The following is a 25,869-nucleotide window of genomic DNA, read 5'->3' on the forward strand; positions in this document are numbered from 1 at the left end:
GAGCCTGATTGGTTCAGCAACTAGGAGCCTGATTGGTTCAGCAACTAGGAGCCTGATTGGTTCAGCAACTAGGCTGCATATTCATCTTAAATTTATTTTCACATTTCAGCCAGCCTCTATAGGCAAATGCTATTGCTTCTCTGTTCCTGGAACTATTTGATATAAATTAACCTTGGCTGATTTTTCAACAAAAATTAAGTTCAAGTGAATATTTCCAGTTCCATGTACCATGCACCAAAGAGCTTTCTTTTTATAGCTACACACTGATAAAAATTCAACCCAGGTTGAAAAGAACATATCCATCTAAGTCTCCCTCTCACACATATCTAAAGATGTGTGCATACCCAAGCCTACGTACCATTTCTGGTGTACAGAGTGGTGTAGTTCATCTGTGCTGCCACTAGATGCGGCTCTATAGCCTTGCAAAATTTAAAGTCTGGTTTGTGGGAACCTTTCTGGAACACATATTGCTGTAAAAGCCCTACAACATTATATGACAAGAATTTATTCCTGACTCTCTGAAAAACGACATAGTATGCAACAGAAGAGCTGCACCGTTACAGCTATTAAATAGCTTTCTTCTGCAATGACCAGCGCTGTGGAAAGGGGGCAGAAGGGTTGTTCAAGACGACCAGAACAGGATGGGGAGCTCATTCATCTTGGTGGCTGTTGTCATATGTACCAACATTACTTGGTGATGCTGAGCTACATTGCCTCGTGCTGGCGGGATGCAGCAAGGGGGAAGGAGACAGAGAAGAAATAGATCCGAAAGACATTCACGTCCTCAAATAAGTCTATAGAGATCCAAGCAAATATCTGTGTGCACAGTGACGATATTAGAGGAACCCAGCCTGGGGCAAAATCCTGGCCAAACTCTCCGATGGGGTCTGGTGATGAGAGGAAATGCAGTGGCTAAGCTGAGGACCCCCAAGCCATCCTGCTTGTATAGGGCAGAATATATTAGGGAAAGCATGGGGGCAATTTCCTCTGCAGCACTCTCTTCTGCTCACCCTGAAAGGAACAAGCCCCTCCTTAGGACCTGCTGCTGACTGTAGTAAGTGTATGGGCAGACTAGGGGCCTGCTGTACTCCCAAGCCATCTGAACCTTAGGTGCATTAGCGAGATCCTCCTAGGAGCTCTTAAGAAAACACCAGGAGTGTTTCCCACTCTGTTGCTGCCTGGGTGTTATTGTGGGGAAGGATAGGGAGGGGAGGAGAAGAAGCTCGGAAAAAGTAGGATTTTGCCCTTTATGAGGAACTTTGAATCCTACAGCTGCACCCGATGGAGTGGATCTCTATGTTCTCCACGGATTGGATTAGTATCAAAGAGTGGCATAGGCAGCATATTTTAATGAAGTTAATCATGTTGTCCCTAAATCCTACAAGTTTCTTTTCTTATTATACAAACAAACCAACCCATCTCTACGACTCAAAAATGGTGCTAAGCTCATTGGGGGTAATTGTTGCCCTGATGTAACACATTGCATTGGGAGTTCCGTCCTCTTATGCCAAGGCTGCATTTTGTCAGTAGCCCTCCGAGTCTCTGTAATTTGATTTCATTACTTCAGAATCTCTAATCCTGGTCCTGTTTACTAGATATTTTGGTCCTCTCTTGAAGATTACCAAGTACTGTGCTGTATAGTAAGGAACACAGATTCCCCCCTGCCCCCGATTGATCACAAAAGGAGGCGGAACCTTCAAGTTTATGTCATGGAATGGCACGAAAATTGCCTCTGAACGGCGAATTCAGTAACTGACATCCCCACGGCTCTAGAAATTTTTTCTATTTGCCTTTAAATGAATCTGTGCATTTTGTTTTTTTACATACTAGAGCTGAGATACCCGCTTTGGGGTCTAACCATAGTCTTTTTGCACACATACCACCCACCCCAGTAGCTAAGAGGTACCTGTCATTTCTGAGTCAGATAAAAAGATAATGTGCTGAACTGCTTGCTTAGTGCTTTCTCCATGTGCTGCCAATGAGAGGAAGCAGCATTTTGTCATCATTAAGGAAGTGTAGCTTTTAACTGTGAAGTTTAAATACCTGAACCTGACAAGGAGAAGTCCGCACTATTTGTAACTCACTTTCTGAAAGGGCAGGTTCCAGCTGAATCTTTAACCAGATATTAACACGCTGGCTCCAGTCCCCTGGTGCTTCCACCTCCCACAGTCGATCCTGCTCCTCTGGATAGGTCTGCAAGAATTTCTGGCAAACTGAACAGGAAAACCAAGGAGGGGTGGAGAGAGAAGGGGAAGCATTAGTGAGTTAAGTGTCAGCTGGTGACACCAAGCACGAGCCCTCAGGATGTTCTCTCAGAGACCTATTTTCTCTTACAGGTGTTGTATTTGGGTGTTTTCTCTCTCTCTTCCCACCCTTCATTCTCTCTCTCTCGCTCGCTCTCTCTGCTAAGCCTCTTGCACAGCACCCAACGCCATGGGGTTTGAGTACCTATACCTGGCAGGAGGAACCCTGAATGGTGAACATCTGTTCAAGGCTACTGAAATTTCTTAACCAACAAGGGGATAATATTCAGAATCTGCACAGAGCTAACAAAAAAAATAGAGGCAGGCTGAATTAAGTCTCCCACTCTGCTCCTTTCTTACCCTATTGTGCATAGATATGGCAGGAGCCTTTTTAAAACATTGGCTAAGTGGTCACTGCCTGGGGGTTTATAATGGGAATCCATGTTATCACATTCGTAATCTTCTCACTGAGGATAAAGGAAGAGTTTTGCTCATTTCTGCCTTATGGAAAGAGAGTCCATTAAGAGGCAGAAGACAGGTATCGCATGCCTGTTAATAAACACCTCCCTTTTCTCCTTTAACATCCCTTTTTGAACTGCATTGCTTCATAAAGCCTTAATAAATCTTATCCCTCTCTGCAGTGAATTGTTATCAAATCAGACCACTGAAAACAATAACTCGTGCAACCAAAATTAGTACTTGAACCTCACTGGTCATATGTTGCATATTTGTATCTGTTTGGTGTCAAGACCGGAGGCTCTTTTGGGCAGGGACCATATTGCTAAAGTATTCAGCACACAACTGGAGGTATACAAATAGTAAACAACAGTATGTACAGCAAGTGGGGTTTGCAGAATCACAGTGAGCGTTAATTAGCAGAACATTCTTGAGAAGAAATTAATGATAGCTCTGTCCCTCTGTCTAATCTGAGACTACTTTCTGGTGAGCATTCAGGGGCTTTTACTTATTGGGGTGAGTGAGGAAATCCTGAAACAGGAGGAACTGACAGAGACAACAGACGTAGCTGAGGTAAAGGTATAACTTTCATGAGAAATCTTGGTCTTATCAGTATTCCAGACGCATTCTGTAGATTCAGAACATTCATATAATTTGGATAAGCATTCAAATTTACGGCTGTTTATTCATATCGAACCCAAACCTGTCTCCTTTGGATGTTTTCCACATTGCTAGTTGCAGAGCCAAAGTGAGGAAACTGCCAACAGGGTTTGTGCTGTTAGTTTATCTCTTTAGGAGCGATGAAGTGTTGCATTTATAAACTGTTCAGTAAATTAAACAGGGATTTTTAAACCTCTGTAAACCACCTTTCCATGAGGTCCTGCTCATGTCTCCTGACTCAAGTTAAGTTTCAAGATAATAATCCATGATCACTCCATGATACACTCTGTCCCTGCACCCTAGGTAGTTCATCATACCATGGAGAGAGTTTCGAAAGCTCATTTATCTTTAATGTTTAATTGGATTTCGTAGTTTTCATTTTTTTTTAAATCCCGTCATTCTTGTAAGTAAACATCTGCCTTATAATAATGAATAGATCATTGTCATTAATTTTACTTCAGGATAAAAGCTAAATCAATTTCTCCAGCAAGAAATTCCGGGAGTGATAAGTACAGTGACAGCAAAATATTCAGTACATGGCTTTATTGCTCCTTTTTAGACCTGTACAACACAGAGTGGGATTATTATATAAGAAATGCTAGTGAGAACTGCTCACATTTAGTGGAAGGATATTTAGAGGGCACTGGGTTGCAGTCCTCAGTCTAATACAGAAGAATTTCCACTTACTTCAATAAGGATTTCACCCTTGGTATTTAATATTTATGTTTGAAGTGAGATCCAGAGATCCCAATCAGGATCAGGGATCGATTGTGCTAGGCACTCTACAAACTCAAGCAAAGACACAGTCCTAGCCCTGAGCCTTAGCCCCAAACCTACCAGAGATGAAAAACTAACTCTTAGGATGTACCACTAGTGTTTATACACAAATCTCAAAATGCAGCATGTATAAACCGTACAATGCATGCCAGCAGCGAAACTGTTTTTGTTGGATGGAGAAAAATAACGGTGTCTGTATTACTTCTTCCTGTATTAAGAAGACACAGTATCCTAGATAGAGCTGGGGGAGGAGGGAGAGATGTGAATGTATAATAATATACGTGACTATCTATGCCAGGGGTCGGCAACCTTTGGCACGCGCCTCACCGGAGTAAGCACACTGGCGGACCGGGCCGGTTTGTTTACCTGCCATGTCTGCAGGTTCGGCCGATCACAGCTCCCACTGGCCGCGGTTCGCCGCTCCAGGCCAATGGGGGCGGCGGGAAGTGGCACGGGCCGAGGGATGTGCTGGCCGCCGCTTCCTGCCGCCCCCATTGGCCTGGGACAGCGAACAGCGGCCAGTGGGTGCTGCGATTGGCTGAACCTGCGGATGCGGCAAGTAAACAAACCGGCCCGGCCCGCCAGGGTGCTTACCCTGGCAAGCCGAGTGCCAAAGGTTGCCGACCCCTGATCTATGAGTTAGTTGTGCATGGTATATACATTTCAGACAAACAGAACAGTGTACAACTATGTGTGTTGAGAAACAGAGAGAGACTGGGGGAATAAAGGTTTTATTGCCATTAATTAGTGATGATTGTAAAGTCATGAGCGGGTAACACAATCATCCCAAACAAGTTGCAGTAAGACCCGCTATGTCACACCACATCATCAGGTATTTGGTTTATGCCACATATTTAACAAAGAAATATTTTATACATGTTTTAGAGATTTTATAAATCATTTTATTGTTAGGACTATTTTATGTAAGCTTTCACATGAAACTCCAGGCTTGCTTGCGTTACTACGAATCCAACTGTACAGGCCACTAAGTGAAAATTATAATTAATTTTAAAAATATATTGTGGCTGTTCAAAAGCCCTCAGAGATTTGGAATGAAAGTAGTAGTACTAACAAGTTGGATTAGGGGGCACGGTTCAGGTGTGGTGCTTGACAAATGCAATTTATCACAAAAGTATCAGGACCACAGATGTGGCATGTGTTGGTGTGTGCATATGGACATCCACACAATTTCTTCTTTTTCTTTCCTGTCAAACAGCAAGTTGATAATTCATTCTTTGATTCCAAAGCCATTATTCCATTTCTTGGAGATAATTATAGAAGAGTGTAAATACCAAACTACCATTCTAAGTTTCTATCTCTCAATATCTTATAAGAACACAGGATTTCCTCCCCACAGGAAGCTCCATGTGTCTCTAGGAAGACTGCACACCAAGGACATTATCTTTGTGTTCACTCCAATGCATTGAACTCTCCTGCAGCCAAGAAGCTTCTTCCAATATTTTTATGAAATGCATAAATTATGCATGACCTTTTACCTAATGTTTCCACATCAAATGTTTTACCTTGGTACATGTCAGCAGAAATAGGGCAGCTGATCCCCAAGGCATCTTCAGTCACAAAAGATTGACAGAAATCATGCAGAATTTTCATCCCTAGGCCACACCTTCTGTACTTTCTCCGGACAAATACAGTATCCAGAACTGGGAGCAGGTAACATTGACTGGTGTTAACATCACACAGGCTTCCTGGGAATACACAGTAAAATAGCTCACTCTTACAACCAATAAATAAAAAGATAAACCACTCTCCAAGACAACAAATAGTAATAATTGTGGCAGGAGGGGCTCATTAACTCTATTTTACACAGAAGGGAAGTGGATGTAGCATTCTACAGAGAAAAAAGTTTGAATTCAGACTGAAGTGGTGTTGGGTAGAACCCTAGGGAATGCCAAGGTCAGGGAGACATTTTAGACTCAGGTTTATGTTTCATTGACAACAAAGCCAAGCCCCAGTACAAAGATGGAGACGGATACTGTACTAACGAAGGGCCTGCGTGCTGCTGAGGCCAAAACAGTGACTCAAGCCTTGTGTCCCGCCTACTGGACCAAACCACTTCTCAGTAAAACTGTCAGAAAGTATTAGAGCTTGCCCCAGCACTTCAAACCTTTACTCTGCAGTCATCACCCAGGCTAAACGCCCTCTGCCATCAAGAAGAGATATGGTTGAGTACAGCAATGCAGAATCCAAAACTAGTGTTCATATCAATTAACTAAGGGCCTCACTCTGCAAGAATTACTTTGGATATTATGCACATAAGTTCAAAATGCCATAAGAAATCGAACCCAAAAGAATAAGAAACATAAGCATTCAATCATGTTGAGATCAATCTGTTATCTAGCTACTTTGTAGGATAAAAGCACTACAAATGTCTCCTCCTGATTGATTTGTATTTAATCATTTATGAAATGCCCACTGCTGTAGTGCCTGGACTCATACAGATTAAATACAACTGAAAATCCATAGAATCATACAAATTAGAGACCTTTTAGTAGGTCTGCTTGACAATTTTCCATCAAACCTTTCTCCTCCCTTAGCCCCCCCCCCAAAATAAATGATTTTTTTTTATAAACCAACATTTTCATGACAGCATCTGCTTTTCTATTTTTTTTTCTTTTTCTGTCAGAAAACTGAAAAGTTTTTGATGAAAAGTCAAAATATTTTGTTGAAAATTTCTATGGAAACAAAACATTTTCATTTAAATTTTGCATGACAGGGAAGAAACATTTTCTTGCCAGCTTTCCCTGTTAATCTAGTCCCTCTCACAGTTAGTTTGTTCCCTACTATACATTTACTAGTGTAACATCCAACCTCGTTTTAAATGTCTCAAGTCGTGACTCTTCTGACACTTCTCTTGGGAGTCTCCTTCACAGCATAATAGAACTAATTGTCAGGAGGCTTTTCCTGATATTCAAACTAAGCTACCCTTCTTTCAGAGTGACTGTTTTCTTCTAGTCATCTGCTTGTTATCTTAAATAAGGGCCTGCTTCTGCTACTGTTGATTTCAACTGGAGTTTTGCCACTGACATCAACAGAAGTAGAGTCTGACTTTAATTCCTCTCCTTCCTTGGACTCCAAATTCAGCAAGACACATATGCATGTGCTTAAATCAAAATAAAGTCAATGAGACTTGAGGAAGTGCTTGACTTCTCAAGTGCTTTATTGAATACAGACCGTTCGTTTTGGTGTTTACAAATATTTGTTACACATCCCTGGTAGTTATCCTTTCTTCCTAGGCCAATCCCGCCATCTCTCTAATCTTTTTTTGTTTGTTTGTGTGCTGTTCTCTGAAGTTCATTCAGTTTGTTCCATTAAGTTAATCAAAATTTTCCTGGGAATGAAGTGCCCAGAAATTAATGCAATTATTCACATGCAGTTGTACATTAAATCAAACTGACCACAATAGGTTGTATAAACAACTCCCCTCCCTGTACCACCACAACCAGCCATAAATAATCCAGCCATGGTCTATAATCAAGTCAAGACCAAAAATATACATCTCAGATCGCACTCTGAACACTGGCAGTTTCAGCATGACAAAGTGACTTTAATGCTTCCACAGTGAGACTTTTGTTTTCGATGGTGAGCATGCCCTATGTAATGTACATGCAACTATTGGCCAGAACGTCAGACTTACTCAAGTATATGTGATTATGTCAGCCCTGCCCTGCTGACATATATTTCTAACTGCCAGCCAGTAGAAGCAGCAGCAGAGAGGGGGTAAAATGGGGTCCCACTGGGGCCACCCTTCACCAGCAGCCCCCTGGAGCCAGAACTTGCAGGGGAGACACACAAATACACCGGGAAATGAGGACTCGGATGGTGCCTATCTCCAACATGTGGCATAGGGGGAAGTTGCAGAGGAGCTACCCAGACACTCCAGACAGTAGGTGCTGCTGCAGAAGCAGTCAAAGCAGGAGCCTTTCAACATTCAGAGAACTGTCTACAGTTTTGACTTGACTTTCTCTGTCCTGTGATGATCGGCTGTTGGTCCAACCTTTCCCCTCCTTCCCAGTCTCTTTACCTCTGCTTCACTCCAAATCTGCCCCTCAACAAGCTCTTCTCCCCTGCCCTGACCCCCTCACCTCTCTTCCCTTCAATGTCCCCCCTCCTTTCACTTTTCTTTCCACAGAGCTCATCCCCTCTTAAATCCACTCCCAAAAAATTGTGGCACTAATATGACGTTTGCTACTTGTGTGTTCTACCTCCTCCCCCAGCTTGTATCTGTCCTGTCTCTAGACTGTAAACCCTTCAAGGCAGAGACTGTCTAATACTCTGTGTGTGTATGGTGCCTAGCACAGTGGGGTCCACTCTTGGTTGGTCATTAAGCACTACCATAATAATAACTGCTAAGAAAACCCCTCCTTTAGCTGGGAGACATCTGTAATTTTGGAACAGAAAGTCCTAGGTTCTTGGCCTAAGCCTGCACATGGGTGGTTTAACTGGCAATCACGAAGTCACTACACGTGCATGCAGCATCCCCCTTTTTTCTCCTCCATTCACAAGTGCCGTCCAAGCACTCAAACATTCCGGAATCCTGGTCTCTGTCTAAAGCACTACAATGGCAGCAGTTTTAGGTGGTTTCAGTTCCCCTTTCTTACTCAAAAGGATAGAGCAGATGGGCTGAGCTAAGAAAAGTATGATGCACCTATGTGAGCCAAGAACCTGAGCACACCCTCGTCTTATTGTGGGGCTGGCAGCCCACCAGAGATGTTAGACTCTGGCAAGGATCAGTTTCAGGCCCTTCAACCCTGATATTGTCCCTCAGAGAGATTCTGGGCATCTCACATTATTTGTCTCTTACAAATCCCTGAAATCAGATTGAGAGACTCAAGTGCAGCCATTCTAATGGACAGGGGCTGGCTGATCAATTTCTGCGCTCTTAATTATGTGCCTAAGACAGACAGACATTTGTAAAGTCTAAGGTTAACATACATAGACTAATCATGAAGCCACTCTCTCCCTTTTACCCCTGAGCAAATACATGAGAAGAAGCCACCACCCACAGACTTCGGGGGTGAAGTGAATTTTGCCTCCAGGGTCCTTTCTAATAGTGGAGCAGGTTCCTAATAAGCTATCGGTGGCCTTGAGTTGAGGTTCCTGTGCACTGTTGGCTTGGACCCTTTTTTCATTTCTCAGCCATATAAAAGACTGAGTTTTGGGGTAAGGGAAGAGACAAAGGAAATTAGGGCATTGGCAGGGGAGATGGAAGTATTTCAGTCTGCCCTTTCAAAGCCTTTGATCTGTTTGGTTAGGTCATGAGTGCCAAATGACCAACTTATGGTAAACAGCAATTACCAGGGCAGGAAAGCAGACAGCCATTAGCATTCCCAAACATCCACAAACCAGGAAAAACCCAACCCTGTCCCCACATCTAAGAGGCCCAAACAAAACAAGGTTGTGCATACTGACTGCATCCCTGCTGAACAAGTTGGCTTTGCACACAAGTTCAGACAGGCCTTCTGCAGGGTCGATGCTTGTGTAAAGGGTGGGGAATATTTCTGCTGAACAGAACCCAATGTCAACCCACTGTGCGATGTGAAAAGGGGAGCAAAGGTTCTGGCTTCAATAAAATTATATGAACACATGTCTTGGCTGGTATGTGTTCATTTTATTTTATTAAAGCCAGAACCTTCAAACTCGTTCAAATATGCACATTAAAAATATTATTGCTAGAAAAGAGTGGGGAAGGGGAACAAGTATCCAAAAACAAACTTTTTGCTAGGTGTCAGGCAGGTTAACTTTCTGTTCTGATCTCATTTTACGTACAGCAAATGTATGTGATCAATGGAAAACACATATGTAGTAGCCCTGTAGGGAGCTAATTCAAGGGGGAAATATCTAAAAGACCAACTCTACAGAGGTTTGTGTGAAAGTCTGAAACGGACTTCATCCCACCATGTGGGCAAGCACTTCTGGTGTCTGATTTAAATTAAAGCCTATCATCCCTTTTGAAGCACTTCAGTCAAATTACTACTAAGCACTTTCACCATTTTTACAAATATTAACTAATCAGTCCTCATAACAGCCCATTAAGTTGCCATTAGATCAATTTAGCTAATGGGAAAACAAGGGCAGAAACAGTACCTACATCTCCAATTTTATCTATTGTCAGTACCTACATCTCCAATTTTATCTATTTATCTATTGTCAGTGGTTCCCAAAATGTGGTTCACAGAGCTCTTGCTGGAGTTCTGTGGGGAGCCAGCGGGAAATACTGCTGATTCGACCCCGTGTTTCACAGTTCTCTCTCTCTCACCCCCCAGTATATGTTTTTTTACAATTGGTTTGATGGCTGAATTGCTAAAACTTCCCTCCTCAAGCCTCATACCATGGAGGTCCCAGAGGAAGAGAAAGATACTTAAGATTATCAGGTGTTCAGTACAGAGACCATCTTTTTGTTCTGAACCTAGTACAATTGTTCTCACAATACAAATACTAAACAACAACAACGAAAGCTAAAGGAACTTCTCTACTTGTAGTTAACCCAAAGACTAAAACACTTTTGTTTAATAGCATATTGTGCGATTCTGCATCAACTGTTCTTTGCATTATATAATAATAAAATATTATCTAGCTCTTTCATTAGTAGATCTGAAAACACTTTACAAAGTCAGTTACATTATTCCCATTTTACATATGGGGAAACTGAGGCACGGAGCAGTGCCGTGACTTGCCCAAAGTCACAGAGCACACCAGTGGCAGAGCTGGGAATAGAATCCAGGTCTCCTGAGTCTAGTCCACTGTTCTGTCCACTAAGCCATATTGCCTCCTCATGAATCTTTTATACTCTCCCAATTATTTTGCACTCAAGTGAAGGCAGTAAACTCCATCTTTAATAATTATGAAATCTAAGCAAACTGAAAACATTTCACAGAATTATATGGGTTAAGTATTAGAGTCATTAATCCATTTAAATAACAGGTTTTTAACAAGTGTAGAGCATACCATAAAAGATGATAGGTTCAAGGTCTTGGAAAATGAAGTTTTTGTTTATCCATTCAACAGGTGCAGCATGGTCAGTATCAGTAGACATTTCCTCACATTGCCTTGCCAATATGTCTCAAACCTGACCTAAAGGAACTGTCTCTAGGAGCAACATAGGTGTTCAGTCCCCCTTCCCTTTCTCATGAGACTATCAAAAGAGATCCCAATAAGTGCTCGCTGTGATGTGCATGTATATCTATTAAGAACAGGACTATCACCAAACTCAGGCCACCTAGGAGTTGGTGGATGGGAACGACTTTCAGACATCGCCGCCTGAGCTAAACTTGAGTCAGTGACTTCCATGTGAAAATCTGACTTGGACAAAGACATGCGGTAAGTCTGCAGCAAAGACAGGAAGAGACTCCTCCCATCCATATATCCAGCCACCCAGACCTGTGCTTTTAACTGTCCATCCCCTACAAACATAGTTCTGCCTTATTTAGCTCCACTGAACCATGGTTTCTGATCATGTCATATTGTAGCTAATGGAAACTTTACAGATGAGACACACAGAGAGATGAGTACAGAATGAGCAGTAGAGTCTAAATTACTTAGCGGAGGGCGAAGAGCAGTGGATAAAGGCTAGGTTGTTGTAGAGAGTGGAAATGCAGTTGGGATCACCTGGCAGGGCTGTGAAACAAGTTGTCAATTCTTCATGGGGCCAGGAGCTATGGAAGGAAATCTGACAATATGGAATTTCTTACACAGAGAAAACTTGATACAGAACGTACACTACTCAGGGCAGCAACAGAAGAAACTCGCACCATACAAACAGTATTAAAAAGGAATTCAAACTTTTTGAGGAATACCACTTCCAAAGAAGTGGGCAGAACTAGCTGAACTTATTTGGGCTTAATAAATCCAGAGTCCCTTCGTAGGTGGTTTATTGTCAGAGTATCAGATCAACCGGAGCATGTTTCGTATGACACAATTACAGAACCTCAGAGAGTGAGATTGCACAATTCACACCGCAAGTGAGCTTTACATGGTAAGCAAAGAGGGAAGTGAACAATCACAGCTTCAAGCTTCCCCAAATGATCTTGGAAAACGACTGGTAATTATGACACAGACCAAATAAAAACAAATGATGCTGCCAAAGACAAAAACATTGGCAACAAGATCCAGATGCAGACAAGTCTGGACTTTAAGCATTTGTATTTAATATGAACCAAAATGTGACTCCCAGTTTACCCGGAAACAGATTCAGGTTGTCTGATATTCCACCCACAACAGACTACTCTGAAAACTTATTTTACTGACGCATGAATCATTACAAACCAAATGTCTCTCTCTGAAAGCTTTGCTCCAAAATATTTATGGACTTAAAAGGGAAACGTACAGTTGTAACTGAAGTGTTTGCAAATTATAAAACAGCTCAACACAGTGTATTCATAGACATATCCAGGATTCCTTAATCATCGCCTGAGATGTGATTCACCACTGATAGCATACAGAAGAGCCAACCACACCTCAGAGTGGGGAGGGAGTTCACCACTGCAGAGGGCAGAACTTCTCCTAGTGCTTCATCCCTTAGAAGGGCTACCAGGGGAGGGCAACTTTAATCTATTGTCTACAGCAAGCCTGATTCCTCCTTCCCCCCCACCCCCAAGAGCCTTCACCTCCTACTTTTGGGACCGTGCTGATTGATATCCTTGAAGCAACCCAATTCACCTCCAGAAAGAGGTTCCATCACCAATTTCTCTGTACCTATTTTGCAACTTCATTTGAGTACCAAAGCCCAATTTTAGTGTCGGTGCACTTTAACTTGGGATCAGTAACTGACCCAGAGATACATTCCACTGTAAATGTCACACTGTTCTCCACACTGTTCTTTTTTGGCACCAGTTTAGCCACAGCTTACCGTGGTACAAATATCCGCAGTGTAGATATCTTGAAATCAATGCAATGGGTCTGGACTTACACCAGACTTATCAATTCATAGACTTTTTTCAGCCCACAAAGGACTGTCTGATCTAATCTAACATCCTGTCTACCAGAGGCAATTAAATTTCACTCCGTTACTGAGCCTAATAACTTGTGTTTGACTAACGCCTATCTTCCAGAGAGGCATCCAGTCTTGATCTGAAAACATTCAGAGATATAGAATCCACCATTTCCCTTGGTACTTTGTTCCAATGGTTTAAAATCTGTGCCTAATTTGATTGGCTTTAACTTCCAGCCATTGTTTTTTGTTATACCTCTCTCACCTAGATTACAGAGCCCTTTAATCATTAGTACCCAGGTATTTTCTCCCCGTAAAGGTACTTCTACCCTGTGATCAAGTCCCATCTTGATCTTCTTTTTGTTAAACTAAACAGAGCTTTTAAGTTCCTCACTGTATGGCATTTTTTGCTGCCCTTGACTCATTTTTGTGATTCTTTTCGTCATCCACCACAACGGAGCAAGGGAGATTTAGGTTAAATATCAGGGGAAATGTTCTAACTATCAGGGTAGTGAAGCTCTGGAATAGACTTCCAAGGGAGATTGTGGGATCCCCATCATTGCAGGTTAAGAACAGGTTAGACCAGGGGTCTCAAATGCAAATGACCACGAGGGCCACATGAGGACTAGTGCATTGGCCCGAGGACCACATCACTGACATCCACCCATTGCTGTCCCTGGCCCCGCCCCCACTCCACCCTTTCCATGAGGCCCCACCGCTGCCCAGCCTCTTCTCTGCCCCCATTCCAACCGCTTCCCTGAAGTCCTCACCCCAACTCTGCCCCCTCTCTGCCCCCAGGGGGTGCAGGAGGAGTGCGGGGTGTGGCGGGGGCTCAGGGCAGGGAGTTGAGGTGTGGGGTGCAGGAGGGGTGAGGGGTGCTGCAGGGAGTCGGGGTGCAGGGTGCGGCAGGGGGCTCAGGGCAGGGAGTTGGGGAGTGGGGTGCAGGAGGGGTGAGGGGTGCGGCAGGGAGCCAGGGGGCTCAGGGCAGGGAGTGCAGGCCAATGGGATCTGCGGGTGGCGGTGCGTGGAAGCGAGAGCACAGAGCCCTCTACTCCCCCCCTCAGCCCTGCCCGGGGCTGCAGGGCCATAGTTCCAGCCGCTTCAGGGAGCGGCGCAGGGCTTGCGGCGCCACGGGGTAGGTAGAGGGGCGCGCGGGCAGGGGGACACGGGGAGCTTGGTGGGCCGCACGAAAGAACCCGCGTGTTTGAGACCCCTGGGTTAGACTAACACCTGTCAGGCATAATCTAGGTTTACCTGGCCCTGTCTCAGAGCAGGGGGCTGGACTTGATGACTTCTTGAAGTCCCTTCCAACCCTACTTTTCTCTGATTCTGTTTTCAACTCCCTTTTAGAATATGAATGCTTGGGTGTGGTCTGCCAAAGCAGGAAAGCCAGGAAGGAGGAGGAATTGGAGACTGCTGGAATTTGAAGGGGTGCAGCTTTCCAAACAGTCCAGATCACGCAGTGTAACCTAGAATAGAATTTGGTCCCATTGTGTTTTAATGGAAGTAATATGAATGGCTTTCAAATTCTATGAGGGTTAGTTTCTCTGATTCATTCTCTACAATGGTATGCAGGTGATTTCTATCTAAAAATTTAAATGGGAGCATAGGATTATTTACATTGGGGGCGGGAGGGGAGAGACTACATTTTTGGCAATATGGAACTGATGAGAATGTTTCTCTGAAATGACCTTACCTTTCATTTTGACTGTGTAAAAGGCAACAGCATCTCCATTCCTCCAGAATATTTTGGCAGACTCCTTGGCGGAATGAGATACAAAGAATGTATCATTAGCTGAACTCCTTTCTAACATTCCAAAAATAATGGAGTTGAGAACAAAGAGGACGATCCTTTCTCCAGATGTTTGGACCTTCGAGAAAAAACAAAGAGACAAAAGAAAAATGAAGAGACTTCAGAGATTTTGCCTTCCAAAGAAAGTTTTGTTTTTGTTTTTTTGTTTTGTTTTTTAAGAGGGTGGTGAATGCGTCCCACTCATTTGGGGTAAAAATGCCTCGTAAACCAGTTCAAATCATAGAAAGGTGGGGCTCGAAGGGACATCAAGAAGTCTTCAAGTCCAGCCCCCTGCTGAGGCAAGACCAAGTAAATCAGTCCAACCAGTTCTTAAAAGCCTCCAATGAGGGGGATTCCACAACCTCGCTTGGAAACGTATTCCATAGCTTAACTACCCTTACAGTACAGTTTTTCCTAATAGCTAACCTAACACTCCCTTGCTTCAGATTAAATCCATTACTTCTTGTCCCACCTTCAGAGGCCATGGAGAATAACTGATCACCACCCCCTTCACAACAGCCCTTAATGTATCTGAAGACTGTGATTAGGTTCCCCACCCCCAGTCTTCTTTTCTCAAGACTAAAGATGGTATAAGAAGAAATAATAATAATTGCCCTTAGATATCACCCTCCATTTATAAAGCTTGCCAATGCACCTGCAGAATACACTTTCACGGATGGAGAAACTGAGGCACAGGGAGGTGACGTGATTTGCCCATGGTCACAGCGAACCAGTGGCTTAGCTGGATATAGAACTGGGGTGTCCTGGACTACCCACACTAGAAAGTGTACTAAAAGGAGAATACCTATGCTACCCTGTCTCTATTGACCGAAATGTGTGGGTATTGCATGTCACAGTAAACAACATATACCTGAGACAAAATTACCCAAAATATGTTAAAAGGGATCAAGGAGCCAAAATACTTTTTTCATACTCCATTGCTACAGAAGAAGCTTGAGAAACAGCTGTGTAGAGCCAGTGCTGCTATCCAAAAGCCTACCTGCAGATTGGGGGATGGATTTACTCCCCAAACCTCCCCCCTTAGTTCCCTATGCAAAACCTATTAAATCAGGCTGCCTATGGGGAGGGCTGAATGATTAAACCCTGCATGATTAAAAATGTCATAGAATCAGGGAAAGAATGGCACAGGAAAGGAGCCAGGAAACACCCAACTGGGAGACAGAGGGGTGGGTGGGAAACGTGAATAAAGAAAGACAAACTTGTTTGCCGCATGGCGATGCAAATCCTACATACACTAAGCAACTGACTTCTTAGCAGTTGTGAATAGATAAAATTAAAAGTCAGTAATATCTCTCCATCTATTCTCCCAAAACAAGATTTTGCATCAGAACAAGGGTATTTATTTGCAGAGAGAATAAAATAAAAAATCCACCACTAAATAAGAACAGCTCAATAAATTAAATACAATCTAAAGAACATACAAGGCAGAAAGCTTTGTAAATGGCCCGATAAGAGACTGTGCCAAAGGATAAGAAGACTGATCTTCACAACAAATGGTCAATCAAGCAGCACTACTGTGTAGGATTATTGTAAATGCTTCTTTATCTACTAAAGGGGGCAACCTCAAAAACAATGGAGAGAGAGAGAGAGAGAGAATGACCAACAGATGAATCATGAATAGGACATGGAAAATTAATATTTATTCAGGAAGTGGGGGTGGCACTGTGAAGTAGGGAGACCAGGACCAGGCCAGAAGAGTATACAGTATAAAGCACAAAAGATATATAATATGAAAGACAAATCCAAACACACAGAGCACTATATAGTCATCACCAGGGGCGGCTCCAGGCACCAGCGCAGCAAGCGCGTGCTAAGGGCAGCAAAAAACCTAGAGCCGCCCCTGGTCATCACAGCTGGAATGCTTCACAATAAAGCAATTGTCTGTACCTGTATAAGACCTTCTCTAGAGGAATCAGCAGTCTTCACTATATCTTCAATGGGCCACCAGGACTGGTTAAGGTAAATTGCCAAAACTAAAAGAAACGGGGACATATTAACTCAAAATAGTTGTTGCAAAGACCACTGTCAAACAAATTCACTGGTGAGAGTAAAAGGAAGATCAACATTTGGAAAGCTGATTGCCTGAAGTTAGATACCTACATAAAAGTAGCCTGATTTTTCAGCAGGAAACGGAACATCGGTTTCAAGTCTAGGCTAGCGCCCTAACCACTGGATCATCGTTAAGGCTGCGAGTTTGTCATGGAAATCACGGAAATCAGGGATTCTACGACTTTCCGTGACCTCTGTGACTTCTGCAGTGGCCGGCACGCCTGGTTCAGGCAAGTGCGCCAGTCACACCGGCCACTGCTGGGGCAGTCTCGGGCCCCCTCTGCCCTGCCCCACCCTCAGCAGCAAAGTTTGGGTGTGGGAGGGGGCAGAGGACTGGGGCACCGGATGGGGTGAGTCAGGCTCTGGGCGGTGCTTACCTGGGGGACCCCCCAGAAGTGGCAACATCCCCCTTGCTCAGCTGCTAGGCAGAGGCATGGCCAGGCAGCTCTGCATGCTATCTCTGCCCAGGACACCTCCCCTGCAGCTCCCATTGGCCGGGAACCGCAGCCAATGGGAGCTGCAGGGGCGGTGCCTGCAGGCGGTAGCGGCATGCAGAGCTGCCTGGCCACACCTCCGCCTAGGATGGAACTGAGTAAGGGGGGATGTCGCCCAGGTAAGCGCTGCCCAGAGCCTGCCTCACCCCATCCGGTGTCCCAATCCTCTGCCCGCTCCACACACCCAAACTGAGTTGTCTGCTGCTGCTGGGAGGCGGGGGGGAGGGGAAGATGCAGAGCCAGGTAAGGAGCCTGCCGGCCCCGCCAACTCTGCCCCCCCCAGTGGGGGTCCAGGCCATGCACCGTCGCCCGTGCCCCCCCAGGACCTGGGCCACCCTCCCCCAGCACCTGTGGGGCCCTCAGGCAGCCCTCCCCCCAAATTTTAGTCTCTGGTATTAAGTAAAAGTCATGGACAGGTCATGGGGCCATGAATTTTTGTTTACTGCCCATGATCTGTCTGTGGGTTTTACTAAAAATACCCATGACTAAAACGTAGCCTTAATCATCGTGTCCCTCTAAACCATCCTACCAGGGACAAGCACCAGGGAGCGAAGAACCATCCACCCAACCAAGGACAAATTTACAGACAAGCAAGTGAAAAAGCTTTAATCTGAGTGGCATCATTTACCTGTTTTAGCCCCAGGTTAGACAAAAGTTTCTAATGTGCATAGGTTAGTTTCTCTTTTTTGCTTCAAGCTTTACTAGCTCCCAGTGGGCTTTGAGTCCAGGGTTATTGCTTAGTTAACCTATATTTTGAATAAATTATTAAGGTACATGCCAAAACGTGTTACACTTTGTGCCTTGAGTTTAACAAGGAAGGACCAACTGCAGAAGCCTGTGTATACCACCAGATCCAATTAATTAAATATTATGCCTTACTGGCATAGAGGTTTCATAGACTTTCTATGATGGATTCAATCCCTTCACCCCACTTTCCAGTGCAAGCGGGACTGCTCCATTACATATCCATGAAACATGCAGCTACCAAAGAAAGCAGAGTCAGACAAAAGGACATAATGGGCCAAACATTGACTTCATTGGCAGCTGCATGAGGTTAACCCCAAAACGCATTTGGCATGAAACCTACACCCCCACCCTTACCCAACACACACACACACTAAACACACAGTGTGATGATCAGAAAAGTTTGAAAAACTCTGATGAAAATAGGGAGGTGCATAAACACATTGCAAGGAACTACTTGACTTTTATGGAACATTTACTGTGCTATTCAATAATTTAAGGGGTTGGGGGGGAGGATACACTAGTTGACATAGCAACTGTCACATCACATTACTTGGGCTACTTCGTCTACAGAGATGCCTTCATTAATGAAAAACACTTCCCCAAATTCCATGTTATGTACGTACTTTCTTCTAAAATTATCATTTAAAGTAAACATCCAGTTCACAGTTTAACCTATGGATGCTTCCACACACCCTCATTCTCATCTTGTAAACAATTTTGTGGAAACCATTTTGAACACAGGTAAGTTTCAGAAGATCAAGTTCTCTTTGATCTCATCCTTTCCATGTTTTATCGCTCTCCCCAAAACTGACATTTGATAAGTAGAGGACAAAAGGGATGATCAGCCATTCCACTACTGGATCTATGGTTCATGGAAAGTGGAGAGTATGTGAAATATCAGACCCACTGGCATTTTGTCCTTTTGTTGCTGTTGTAGATATTTGGCAGGATTGTGCTTAACAACATTGAACTGAACGAGGCCTAAAAAGGCTGTGACCGTAATTGTGCAATCTCTTCTATTGATTGGCAAAGAGAAGAATTCCCCCCCCGTCCCCCTGCCCACAGGACTGCATTTAATTTTCACTTCCTACTGTACGGTGGCCAAATGTTGCTACATTCATATACAAGTCTTTCCATTTTATCTCTTTGAATCAGATGCCCAAATACAGAGAAAAGCGAGAAAATTCAAGCATCATCCAGCATGGGGTTTCTTTTTCTCCACTCTTCCCCTGAATCCGACCTCAAACATACATTTTTGAGACCCCAGGGAAGCATGGGATCCAATCTAATTTGAAGCCAACACCACATTTTTTTTTTAAAGGAGGTATACAGTATTTGCACTGTTTCTTACAATATCCGAGCTAGACATTCCACAGTTCTTGCAGTTATTATTCTATTTATTCCTGAAAATGTTGGTGCTTTATGGTGTGTACAGGACTTCAAGATACCTGCCATTTATTTTGCCTCCGTTCTCAGTAAGCTGAGTCTAATAGTACTTCCCTACCTTACAGGGGTGCTCTCAGGGTAAATATATTAAAGATAGTGAGGCGCTGAGATACTAGTAATGGGAACCAGATAAATACCTGAAATTGATTCCCTGCAACCAGATTATGTTTTCCCACTACAATTAATTTTTTTCCCAGTGATTTGTTGTGACTATCCTATGATAAATGTTCTGTGGCATCAAGCAGTTACTAGAAATCATGCTCACTGAAAAATATTTCCAGCAGGGACAGCACATTCAGTATTTAGAATGTTAATTTAGGGTTGTAAAGATATTAATCACCCATACTATGTTCTAGTAGCCCTTGCAACACAATTTACATTCTCATATCAATGTTCATGGTAACACACAGCTCATCATAAACAAACAAACATCTCCAACCCAAATAAAGACTGAGAGTGACTTCTGTGGACGAGCTACCCAAATATTTCTCTCCACTGCATACCATCCACTTCAGATCTTGTTTAGACATAGAGACTGGAATCTAAATCCCTGCACCCTATCACATATCATTACCATACTGTAATAATATTAAAGACTAAGGGAAACTTCAGAATGATGTCAAATGTATGGCATTTAGCAAAGCTGACTGTGAAGTAACTATTTAGGCTGAATGTTACAAAAAAGGCACGGCTCATTCAAATCAAACCACTCATATGGTCATATGAATATAAAATACAATAATGAAATAAGCATTAAACTTTGCATTTATTAAAACACCAATTTACATAAAATGGACAGACTTAAAACATGTGGGGTTATGCGGGGGGGTGTGGGGTTATACCCAGAGAAATCAAAAGCTGATAAAAATAATCTGCTACCTGGAAAAGCATTTGGAAAATTACAGTTAAAATGCTTCTGTTTACAAGAAAGGATCTACGGGGTGACTTCACAGAGCTTATGAATATGTATTATAGTGCATTCTTTATAAAGAAAAAAATAAAGTTTGGTATAAATAGGAAACATTTTTAAAATACATGGAGTTTTGCTATGTGTTATCAGTATATAAACCACGGAGAGAGAATGTCGAGTAAAGTCCTATTAAATGCATATTTAAAGGGTACTACTAAAAAACAGATTACGTAGCCCTTACTTAAATGAGCAATCTTGTTGATCCCAGTGGAACTACAGGATCAGACCCAAGGTTTGCAAGAATTTTATAGAATCATCTCCCACACATGAGATTTAAAGTCCTCCTGCTGCTTACTGCACAGAGAAGTCCCTATTCTGCTAGGTTTAAGCATTTATTGTAAATAACTATTAGGAAGTTTAGTCTCCAGAACTCATGTGTTTGACGTGGTGATAGACCTTGTTTCTTTGGGTACACAGATCTCATTAATTCATAGTGTTTCTATTACTACTTGACTAAGTTGCTAAATATTCATGCTGTATGCACTCTATTTCTTCCACCTCTATATAGTCAATGATTCTTCATGATCCCTTTTTGGATATTGTTAGGCATTATTATAGCTATGCATCCCCCTTCTTGAACAAACCAATCTGCCTCATCACTATTATCAGTTACTCCCATTTGAAGTCAAATTCATAGAGATGCACAATGGCAATTACACTCAGAATTAGGCCTGCAGTAGGTAGAGTTCTTTTTTCCCCTAAATGGTATCAGTGCTGATAGTCCATTCATGCAAATGTTAATACTGATGTGTAAACCACTGTCAGGAAAGGATCTGTAGCTTTAAAGGAACCATAAAGTTATTTGGCTATGTCTGTGTGCCAGGAAGTTTCTCTCTTTCTGCTGACTGAATTACAGCCAGTTAGTGAATTATCAGTCCAGCATGGGAGAGCACATGGAATGGGAGGTTGTTCTGAAGCACAATGTAAAACCAGCCGCAGGTGAGTTTAATCTATTTTTTGTTCATGTGAGAAGACTTCCAGCTTCCAGGTTTTTTTTAGCTGTGATGGGGTCTGAGTCAGCCAACTGAACCAGCGTGTGATAACAGAGCACAGTATAAAGTTCACATTTTAACATAGCATAGGACAGTTATCTGACACATTAAGGACTGGACCCTGAACACTAGCTTGCCTGGTCTTTGTTTGTAATATTTCTTATAACAATAATATTGGCTGCAAATCTTTTCTATTGAAAATGTATAGCTTATACCTTCAGAAATAAAATGCTTAGAGGCACTTTGAATTGCAGTGGTGTTTTTAGCTTATTGCTGTATTGTGGAAGAAGAGGGACTAAGAGATAGAGTCAAAAGCACAGATTGTAGAGTGGTGTGAGTTCCAAACAGAGTTTGGAGTGAGCAAAAGACACCTTGGTTTAACATTTTCTGATTTCCTGATACATATTATACCCTTATACATATATATTAAAGAAGGGTTAAATAAAAGTTTGCCTCCCCAGATAGGACTTGAACTCTTGTGGATCTTAGACAGTTGGGACAAGCTTATCCAACGGGGGGACTATTTAATACATTGGCCTGGTGTACATGACAGTTTCTTTCTAGTAGCTTCTCCCAAGACTATATAACCTCCTATTTTCCAGCAGCTCAAAGAGCTCTCTTTTAGTTCAAGCAGTACAAGCCTGTGCTTTTGGTGCTAAATGACTTGGATTCAATCCCTGCTGAAGACTATGGTATCATAGCTTGCTATTTATTTTCAGTGTTGTAAGTCCCAGACAGGGTTATGGCCACACACTCTATTGACTGATGGAGTTAAACAGAAAGAAACCAGAATGTGTGTAGGAACACACACCCTGTGTAAAGCAGTGATCCTTGATGGGCGGACAAAAAAACTAAGATGTAATCATAACCCAATCTCTAGGACCTGGTGATAACCCAGCCAATGACTTGTGGAGTAGAAATGCCAGTAAGCACACAACCATTTCTAGGAATAACAAGTGCAATGATGTGTCCATTTAAGGTCACCATATGGCTGTAACAAGAAAAACTCCAGCATTACTAGTAGTAAGTAGTGCATAAACTGGCACAGAGTTTAAAGCAGACTGCTGGAGATCTGCCAATAAAATGAGTTTAATTCAGTTCCTGACTGCATGTCTGGATTTACCTCTCACAAGACAGTCCAGAAATATGGGCCAATTAAACCTAGAACTGAGGAGGTGGCTACCACAAAGGAAAAATACAAAATACAGGAATGTTAGTAAGTTACAATCTATCATAACATATCAGAATTTTTTGCACTTCTATATGTCCTATCTTTCAAGAATCTCAAAGCTCAAATCAAACATTAATTAATTAAGTTTCACAACATCCCTGTGAGATAGAAATGTATGATTATCCCCATTGTACAAATGCAGAGAGAGAGGAAGAGAGATTTACCCAAGGCTAGTCTAGTCAGCAGCTGAACTGGGAACAGAACCCAGAGACCTGACTGCCAATCTCCCACTCTAGCCATTAGACTGCCTGCACAGATTGCCTTTTAAAACATTTTCTTTACATATTAGCTAAATCTACTTCATGTTCAAAACACGGCATGTAGTTCAAGTACTGTTGTTCTAGAAATTTGCTTACATCCACTGGGCATCGTTTAAGTAAGACAAAGTATAATCATTCCATTTTCAAAATATATTGAGACAAATCTCACCTCTTTTTTTAGCCTGTGGATCTATTAACACCAAAATTTTAAATTTTGGGTCTTCTCGGTACACAGGAAGGAAACACACACAGGAATCTTCAAGTTTAACCTAAAAACAGGCATTTAGCTGTTTTAAGCTGTTGAGCTGGCAAAAAAGCAATTATAAGAAGCACATACAGTAGGTTTTACTACACGTAAGCAAGGTGGACTATTCAAAGTAACAACTTGCACCTGAAACCAGCATTCACCAATTCATCAATGTCAGAACATTAGGGACAAGTATATTTGTTTCTCCACTGAACTACTTAGGAAATGTAACTCTGCATACTGCATGTGACCTTCCTGAAAAATCTTAGTATCTTCTGTTGATTCGATCTCTTTCTTTGCATGCTGCAAATACATCACCACAGTGGTACCCGTGAACACCGCCTTAAGTAAAAGTCAGGTGCTGTTTTTATGTCAAATCCTGCTGTTTCGATTTTGATTTGTGAGTTAATTTAGCACTCATGAAAGTGAGAGACAAACAGCACAAGCATGAATCTGACACAGCAGGACCAGCTTTCCCTGCACAGAACTCTGTCAATGCACTTCCACCCTGACCTGCAATAATCCTCTTGAGCAAGGCTGCCAACTAGGACACGCTGTACAATGGTCTGAGTAAATGGGATGACAATCTAATATGCATTAAAGAACTAAATGGCCCATTGGCCGCATCACCTGAGACAGGTTTTAACCTAGGTCTACAGAAGCAAAAGGCTCAGGCACTAGTCAGACTAACTAGGGACTAGTCAATCGCAGCAATCTTCATCCCTAAATTCTTAGGTGTATATTATCCCAGAGTAGGGGTAATAGAGGTTGTTAGCTCAGATATCTATGGTCTTCTTGGAGGGAGATAAGTTCAGTTTATTTTTGATTTATAAAATATCATAATTCATTGAAGCATTTATTACAGTTTACAGGACAGAAAGAAACAGCTAGAAAATTCTTGTTACTGATGCTCCTTATTAATTGTATTATTCTGCATGTGCAGATCAGACAAGAACAAAATTAAATATAAAATTAAGTCTGAAGCCAAAACTCCATTCTTTAGCTCTAGCTATTGTGGAGACGTAGCATTGCTTAGTGTTCTAAGCCCCCCATCCCCTAACTCAGGGGTGGCCAACCTGTGGCGCCAGAGCCCATATGCGGCTCTTCAGAAGTTAATATGTGGCTCCTTGTATAGGCACTGACTCCAGGGCTGGAGCTACATGTGCCAACTTTCCAATGTGCCCGGGGGTGCTCACTGCTTAACCCCTGGCTCTGCCACAGGCCCTGCCTCCACTCCACCCCTTCCCGCCCCCTCCCCTGAGCCTGCCATGCCCTCGCTCCTCCCTCTCCCCCCACAGAGCCTCCTGCACAGCACGAAACAGCTGATCAGGGGGTGCTGATCGGCAGGGCTGCCGGTGGGTGGGAGGCTCTGGGGGGGCGGGAGCTGACGTATTACTGTGGCTCTTTGGAAATGTACTTTGGTAAATTCTGGCTCCTTCTCAGGCTCAGGTTGGCCACCCCTGCCCTAACTGAACACCAGATGGGCTAGTAACACTGCATCCCTGCATGACAGGTTAAGCTAACGACAGAGTAACAGCCCTTTGTATTTAACCTTACAGATGGTTATGATCTTGGTCCACTAGAGGGCATTAAAAGAATACTGTAAGACGAGTCACCCTTACTTCTCAGACAATATGAAAGTTACCCCACCCACATGAACTGTCTTTTTCTAGAAATTACTACAAAATATTTTCCAAAACTGTTTAGAAGCCACCATATTCCACACAAAATGTTATTTCAACAAGTGGCATTGCTTCAGCACTGTATAAGGATATAAACATAGCTGGTCCAACAGAAACTTTTATTGTGTAGAAAGGGGCCCACATACGGAAAGGTTTCATACAATGACTGAAGTTAGAAATGAAAAAGACCTATCTAGTCATATCCTGCCCGTCTCCCGGCCAATGCAGAATTGGTCCCTGCAGCTCTATCACTGAAGAGTTTTTATTCAATCTGTCAACCATTTCTGATCAGAGCTTGCGTGAAAGAGCACACATTAGAAAATTTCATTGTGTTTACTGCTGACTCACAACAGTAAGAACAAATCTCTACAACAGTAAGGAAATTCACTACATCATTTAAACTAGCCTGAACAGCACAAGATGGGCCAAGAGCTGCAGATTTTGGTTCAATCCCGATTTGGACTTCAAATTTTGGTGGTTTTCAGATCTAGTTTTTTGGTTTGAGTTTACCTCTAGTCTATAAGGGTAAAATATTTACAACCTGATTGATTGAATCTGAAACTTTAAGTGATTTTTATCCTTGCCACACTAGCCTAGCTATATTCAAACAGATTCTGGCCACTAGCACTTGAAATTGCCTTTCATCAATATCTAAACACACTTTCTATTTGGGAAATGTAATTATATTACCTTCTCTCCGCCAGGAATGGAAAAAAACTCAGGAGATGATGAAGCTTGCTGCAAAAGTTTTTCATAGTAGGCCTCAGCTGCTTCTTGGATAACCTCAGGATTACCTGCTAAAATATCTACTGGATAAAGGTGTCCTATGGATAAAAGAATACACAAGGTCATTTC

The 25,869-nt window shown here is 42.7% G+C and overlaps 1 protein-coding gene across 1 annotated transcript in view; it reads right to left on the reverse strand.

The window, feature by feature from the left end:
• Positions 1 to 25,869, reverse strand: part of FAM169B (family with sequence similarity 169 member B) — a 59,391-nt gene that overhangs the window by 2,569 nt on the left and 30,953 nt on the right. The window contains exons 2-7 of the mRNA XM_034784960.1: positions 25,705 to 25,838; positions 23,255 to 23,354; positions 16,784 to 16,869; positions 14,780 to 14,954; positions 5,660 to 5,842; positions 2,085 to 2,213 (exon numbers count right to left, since the gene is read on the reverse strand). Of these exons, the coding sequence (XP_034640851.1) occupies positions 2,085 to 2,213; positions 5,660 to 5,842; positions 14,780 to 14,954; positions 16,784 to 16,869; positions 23,255 to 23,354; positions 25,705 to 25,838 (807 nt within the window). The remainder of the gene's footprint in view (positions 1 to 2,084; positions 2,214 to 5,659; positions 5,843 to 14,779; positions 14,955 to 16,783; positions 16,870 to 23,254; positions 23,355 to 25,704; positions 25,839 to 25,869) is intronic.

The sequence above is a fragment of the Trachemys scripta genome, chromosome 10, assembly GCF_013100865.1.
Source record: "Trachemys scripta elegans isolate TJP31775 chromosome 10, CAS_Tse_1.0, whole genome shotgun sequence".
Classification (NCBI taxonomy): Eukaryota; Metazoa; Chordata; order Testudines; family Emydidae; genus Trachemys; species Trachemys scripta.